The sequence below is a fragment of the Mus pahari genome, chromosome 6 (assembly GCF_900095145.1).
Source record: "Mus pahari chromosome 6, PAHARI_EIJ_v1.1, whole genome shotgun sequence".
In the NCBI taxonomy this organism is placed as follows: Eukaryota; Metazoa; Chordata; class Mammalia; order Rodentia; family Muridae; genus Mus; species Mus pahari.
Genome location: NC_034595.1, coordinates 72,206,490 through 72,213,645, shown reverse-complemented (window position 1 = coordinate 72,213,645; position 7,156 = coordinate 72,206,490). Strand labels below are relative to the sequence as shown.

The 7,156-nt window shown below is 42.6% G+C and overlaps 1 protein-coding gene across 1 annotated transcript; it reads left to right on the top strand.

The window, feature by feature from the left end:
• On the top strand, positions 1 to 4,463 carry Tmco2 (transmembrane and coiled-coil domains 2). The gene is made up of 2 exons (XM_021199472.2): positions 1 to 306; positions 4,060 to 4,463. Exons 1-2 carry the CDS (start codon positions 61 to 63, stop codon positions 4,375 to 4,377), a joined length of 564 nt encoding a protein of 187 aa, XP_021055131.1. The 5' UTR covers positions 1 to 60; the 3' UTR covers positions 4,378 to 4,463.
• The last annotated feature ends 2,693 nt before the right edge of the window (positions 4,464 to 7,156 follow it).

Genomic DNA, 7,156 nt, shown 5'->3' with positions numbered 1-7,156 from the left:
AATTTATGTCTAGATTCCTGAAGTCTCCGCACATGTAGTTCCTGGAGCTGCTGTTTTAAAATGCCAACATTTCCAACTACAACTTCTTCTTGGGACAACCTCTTAAATGCTCTTGCTCGCAGCTCAATATGGAGTTGGTTACAAGCAATGTTTATAGGAGAGACTACTAGTGTGCCTCAGCCAACAAACTTGGGAATACTAGATAATCTCGCTCCAGCTGTGCAAATCATCCTTGGGATTTCCTTTTTGACTTTGTTGGCAATTGGATTATTTGCCTTATGGAAACGAAGCATTCGGTCTATTCAGGTTGTATATTTATAGAGAAATTTTGCAGGGTGTTTGTTGGGTTTTGTTGTTCTAAGACAGGGTGGTACCTTAGGCTGGCCTTGTAGAACAAGGCTGACTTCAAATTTATGATCCTCCTGTTTTGTTAAGCTTTCACCCCAAACCCCCACCACTAAGGGCTGAGAGAGCAACACACACTACCATTCCTGACTTAAAGTTTAATTTTGGTTAGCTGTCTTTCATATTGCTGCTACCCAGTTTTAAAAGTCCATGTAAGTGTTTAGGGGTAAGCTATTGTCTCTGTCTCTTAAGTTGATTAAAACTGTACTATTCTTGAAAATCTCCACCAATTAGGTTGTGAGCAAAAGTACTTTTTTCTCACAATGGTGTTTGGCTTGTCTCTAATATAAAATAGATTTGGCCGGGTGGTAGTGGCATACATCTTTAATTCTAACACTTGGGAGACAGAGGCAGGTAGATCCCGAGTTTGAGAACAGCCTAGTCTACAGAATGAGTTCCAGGATTGCCAGGGCTACACAGTGAAACCCTGTCTCAAAAAAATTTTTTGAACAAGTTCATCACTAGAGAAAGTTATATGAGCTAAAGCTTAATTGATCACTTGTCTCTCAGAGCCCTCCATCTCCTACACTATTCATAGGATGAGCAGTGTAGGACAACCAAGTTCCTGTGGGGAGGGGAGGCACTCGCCTCACCCTAACCCTAACCCTAACCCTAACCCTAACCCTAACCCTAACCCTAACCCTAACCCTAACCCTAACCCCAACCCTAACCCTAACCCTAACCCTAGGTTACTGTCAATGATGTAAATGATTCTGCTGTTTAACTGATAGGGAGTTGTGTGTGCATTAAGACATCCTAGTTCATTTTGTTATTATGTTTTAACAAGCTAAGCTCCCAGAAACATACAAGGGCTCATTAGGGGAAATATAAATTTAAAACACTGAGATTTTAAGGAACATTTGGAATTTGTATAATTTCGTTTAACTCTCAATGATAATAGCTCATTTATAACATTGTCCTTGGAGTTATGGGAAATCTAGTAACTCCATGAGATGGAGTTTATTTTTCACATGAGGAGTGAGGAGGAAAGTGGGGTACGTGGAGGCTTGATGGAAATTTAAGAAGATAGAATTTTAGGAGGGTTCTTGTTCTGTTTTGTCAAGAAGGTCTTTTGTAGCTTGGCTGCCCTCAGAGTCACCAGATAGTGAAGGCTAACTTTGGACTTCTTTTCTTCATCACTCTACCTACCAAATGTTGGAGTTGTCGACAATCCTGGGGGCTTTCTTAAAGGAAGGGTTGTTTTTATGATTATACAGAAGCACTATTACTGAATCACTTTATAGTTCTCTTCTTTTTCCATTTAGGAATCATGGTTGAATCTGAAATTTAACATCAGAAAGCCCTGCATAATAGGCAGACCAGGGATTACCATGTCTACTTTGGAAATGGAGTAATTTGGTTCCTGCCCAAATTCATATGGTTTTGTTAGAGCTGGCAAGACTGGAGTTTAAACCTCATTTTTAGGATTTCAAATTTAATTTTTATTCAGAATCTCATATAATAGAATCCAACAAATAAACATAAGTTGTCAATACAAGATTATGTGTGTGGGCACAAACATAGACACATTTCAGTTATCTAATAAAAGTGTAAAGAAGGAACGCAAACTTTCTAGTTTAGTGCAGTCAGATTATTGGACACTTGAACACTTTAAGCAAAACCACAAAAACAGAAATCAGGTGTGGTGATGCATTCATCACCATAATTCCATCATTTGGAAGGTATGGAGTAGGATGATTGGAAATTCAAGGTCATCCTTGGCTACAGAGCAAGTTGGAGGGTCAGCCTGGGATACATGAGAATCTATCTCTAAAGGATGAGAGAAAAATGAGGGGAAAGATACACCAACAAAAAGGAATAATATATCAGAGTAAGTAACACTGTGGACTCAGGAGTTAGACTGCTTGGTATACATACATTTAACCCCTACCCCAGTTTTCTTATCTGTAAAATGGGATTGCTAAAAGTGCTGCTTTATAGGATTGCTATGAGGTTTAAAAGTGATAGAATGTATAACAGCCTAGTGTTGCTTTAAGGGGGAGTTATGGTTGTACGCTAATCCTACAAGGAATCTGTTTTAACATATTAAAGCAATTCTTTTTTTCATGACCAGTGTCTTAGTCAGGGTTAACTATTGCTGTGGTGAAACACCATGACCAAACCAACCCCAGGAGGAAAGGGTTTATTTGCCTGACACTTCCATATCACTGTTCATCATGGAAGGAAGTCAGGACAGGAGCTCAAGCAGGGAAGGAACCTGCAGGCAGGAGCTGATGCAGAGGCTATGAAGGGGTGCTACTTACTGAATTGCTCCCCATGGCTTTCTCAGCCTGATTTCTTATAGACCAGGAATGGACCCACCCACAACAGGACTAGGCCCTATCCCATCCATCATCAACTAAGAAAATGACCTACAGGCTTGACTGCAGCCCCATCTTATGGCTGCATTTTCTCAGTGGAGATTCTCTCTTCTCAGATGGCTTGTGCCAAGCTGACATAAAACTGTCCAGCACAATCAGTGAGTCTACATTTTTAGACCTCTGTGCTGGGGAGAGTTCCTGGACCCCAGTCCTGGCTTTATCAGTTCGAATCTGTGGTCTTGAACATTGACAGGGTCTACACTGGAAAGTATCTACACAGGTGTGTCACGTCCTGGGTTCTCCTGCATGAATAACTCATAAGCTGGCAAGCTAACTTCTTTTTTTTTTTTTTTTTTTTTTAGATTTATTTATTTATTATATTTAAGTACACTGTAGCTGTCTTCAGACACTCCAGAAGAGGGCGTCAAATCTTGTTACGGATGGTTGTGAGCCACCATGTGGTTGCTGGGATTTGAACTCTGGACCTTTGGAAGAGCAGTCGGGTGCTCTTACCTGCTGAGCCATCTCACTAGCCCCCGGCAAGCTAACTACTAACACAGAACTCACCACATGGTAACAGACTTTGAGCAAATGGTATCGAATATTGTGCCTTTTATTTGTTTTGTTTCTTAAAAAAAAAAAAGAAAGAAAGAAAGAAAGAAAGATGTATTTATTGTATTATGAGTGTTCTAGCTGCATGTATTACTGCATGCCAGAAGAGGGCATCAGAGCTCATTATGGTTGGTTGTAAGTTACCATGTAGTTGTTGGAAATTGAACTTAGGACCTCTGGGAGAGCAGCCAGTGCTCTGAAGCACTGAGCCATCTCTCCAGTCCCTTATTATACTTTTTATTAAGTGAATACAAATTAAACCCCTGACCTATCTAACACTACAGTTTGTAAGTTGATAATGATCAAAAGATTAAAATTAGAGAAGCTGGAGAGATGACTTGGCAAAGACAAGAGCATTGGCTACTCTCCCACAGAACCAGGTCTGACCCCAAGCACCCACACAGCAGCTCACAACCATCTGTAACTCCAGTTCCAGGAGAGCCAAACCTCTCTTTTGGCCTCCTTGGGCACCAGCCAGGCATGTAACTGGTATATTTACATACATGAAAGCAAAACACTCATACCCATAAAATAATAAGATATCTTTAAAATATTTTAAAAAACGATTAAAAGTAGGTGTGAAGATGTTCTGTTGAAGGGAAAGCTTGGCTTAGGAACGGGGGATGGTTGTTACTAGGAGATCTTTATTTGCTTTGGCTCTGTGGCTAGCAGTGACATTTCACACACATGACGAAGTGACACCGGTCTTGTTTCGTTTTAGAAAATAGTGATGTTTGTGATCACACTCTACCAACTTTACAAGAAGGGCTCAGACTTTTTTCAGGCTTTGCTAGCCAACCCAGAAGGAAGCGGTCGCCAGATTCAAGACAATAGTAATATCTTCCTGTCATTGGGTCTGCAAGAGAAAATTTTGAAAAAGCTTCAGATGGTGGAAAACAAAGTGAGAGACCTGGAGGGGATAATCGTCGCCCAGAAGCCTGATGCAAAGCGGGACTGCTCCTCCGAACCCTACTGCAGCTGTTCTGACTGTCAGAGCCCCTTGCCCACATCAGGGTTCACTTCCACATCTGAAATGTGATGAACTCCAATCTTTTCCAGAAAAGCACTGCTTCCCTCATGTGTGCAGTGGTGTATCAATAAAATAGAGAACTATATTGAAATCACCCTGCAAAGATCTGGTTCTCTCTTCAGCAGGGCCCAGCATCTACTTTGTATGCAGTGGGTAATGTGGGGTAATGATAGCTGTAAATGTCTCCAAGGATGGGTTCTGTGGCTTGGCGGTAAAACATTTGCCTGGCATAAACAGGTATGGAGCTGATTCAGCAGGCTTGGGACCTCGTGGTACTGCAAGCTAGCCAGACTGGAACAGATGGAGACAGGAGAGAGGGTGGGCAGGGCTGTGATTTTGAAGTCCATGCTGAAGACATTGGAAAAGCCAGTCACAGGGGGCCATGTTTTGCAACTAAGCTGTCTCAAGCTGGTCCTTGTTGTAAGGAGTATATGCAGTCCGTCTGGGGACTCCTGAATTACTCAGAGATGAGTAAAGGTGAGAATATGCATGAAGGAGAATATGGCGGGGGGGGGGAGGTTGTTTGTTTTTTAAGCAAGGTTTCACTAGGTAGCCCCAGCATGGCCTGGAATTCGTGTGTGTGTGTGTGTGTGTGTGTGTGTGTGTGTGTGCGCGCGCGCGTGTGTGTTGGGGTGGAGAGTGGGGCTGGGAGCATTACTGCCTGCATGTCTGTAACCACTTGCTTTCCTGGTGTCCATAGAGGCCAAAAGAAGTTATTGGATACCCTAGAAATAGAGTTACAGACAACTATAAGTTCCCATGTGGGCACTAGAAATCAAACTTGGGCTCTCTGCAAGAGCAACAATGCTCTTAACTGCCGAGCCATCTTTCCATCCCCAAATATGCTCCTGTTTTATAAACTATGTTTTGCTCCAGCTCACTAACAGACTGATGATAGAATTTTACAATTTATGTTTATATGTTATCAAAATTTCTATTGTTTTAGTTTGATCAGCTACTTGTGAATGTTGCAATGATAATCAGAAGATTCTAATTTATAATTGTGTCATTTTAACTTTACATAAAATAAAAATAATGTTAATGATAGTTCAGAAGAATTCTAACAAAGCCTCCAGTTGTAAGGAGTTACTATCTGCCAACATGCCTACTTCAATCAGGTGGCTGATCTGTCTTTCAAGGCCCTTAAGGCCTGCCCTCCCAGAAGTCTCTCTGTCTACTTCCATAACCTTGTACACCAATCAGGCAAGTCCTTTACAGACTTTCTCATGAGGGTTACTGAGGAAGTGGAGAGAAAGGTCGATTTGGGACCCACCTGAGACATGCTTGTTTAAACAGTTGGATTGGGAGGGTCTTAATGCCCTAATCTGCAATGTGGTGGCAGCAGACCATAATGATGACCTTCATTAATGGGTAGCAGCCACCAAAGACCTTGACCCTAGGGCAGGCAGCTGGGGCTGCAGAAAGACAAGTCTGTAGGGACTGCCCTTAATGCTCGGCCAAGAACAAAATGCCCTTGCTGTAATAAAGGATTTCGCTGGGCACAAGACTGCAGGTCTCAGAACTCTGATAAACTCGGATATGATTTAATTCTAAAATGAGTGCCCCTCAGCCTTGTCAATAAGAGGGACTTCTCCAAGCCTACTGTATATTAGACTCTCCTCGTGTTTCTACATTCACCCATCATGACTATACACCTAGATGGGATTCCATTGTTGCTGATGTGTCTCATACACTTTGGGGCAGGGACATATTAGGGATATAGGTGTCGTTTTTACAACAGACAATTGGGCCTTCTCTGATGACATTATTGATCCAGCTAAAAGGGGAATTACTCCCAAGTCTAAGACTGCCCACCCAGGGCCTCCTGCCATCACGGAACCTGACCCCATACCACTGGCCTGGCTATCACTTGCCAATATCTGGGTAGATCAATGGCCAATCATTGATCCAAAATTGTCCACAGTCAAAGAACTGGTTGAGGAACAACTTATACTTGGTCACTTAGAACCTTCAACCAGTAGACATAACACCCCCATCTTTGTCATAAAAAAAGAGGTCAGAAAAATATAGACTCTTACAAGATATGAGCTCTATCAGTGAACAAACAGAAGAAATGGGGACTACTCAGGAGGGACTGCCTCATCCTGATGCCCTCACACAGATTAGTGATGGAGATTAACCATTGCCTTTTCCAAATCGTCTGGCACCACAGGACAGATGCCACTTTGCCTTTACAGTGTGGGAACCTAATATGCAAAACCTAGCTAAGAGACACCAGTGGACAGTCCTCCCACAGGGAATGAAAAATAGTCCTACCATCTGCCAGCCTTATGTGTCTGAGGCACTACGGGCAGCCCCTAAAGATATTTTGATCACTATATGGACAACATTATGCTGGCACATCCTGATTCATCTCTTTCACAAGGAGCTACCTCAGAGCTCCTAAAAGACTTAGAAGAGCTTAATCTGTGGGTTGGCCCCAAAAAATGCAGTCAGTTGTCCCTCTCCTCCCCCCTCCTAGTATACCTTTCTGGGATTCTCCATTTCTTTCTTTCTTTTTTTTTGGTTTTTGAGACAGGGTTTCTCTGTGTAGCCCTGGCTGTCCTGGAATTAGCTCTGTAGACCAGGCTGGCCTCCAACTCAGAAATCCACCTGCCTCTGCCTCCCGAGTGCTGGGATTAAAGGCATGCGCCCAGCTTGGGATTCTCCATTTCTAAGCAGATTAGACCGCTGGCCTTCTCTATTTCTCAGACCTACTACCCCATGGAGCTTCAACAATTGTGTGGGACTGTTAATTGGGTAAAGTTATTTCTCCTGATCCCCGATG

Coding starts and splice junctions, on each gene's coding strand:
- Tmco2 (XM_021199472.2), top strand. CDS start 61: ATGCCAACATTTCCAACTACAACTTCTTCTTGGGACAACCTCTTAAAT. Junction 307..4,059: donor GAAGCATTCGGTCTATTCAG/GTTGTATATTTA, acceptor GTTTCGTTTTAG/AAAATAGTGATGTTTGTGAT.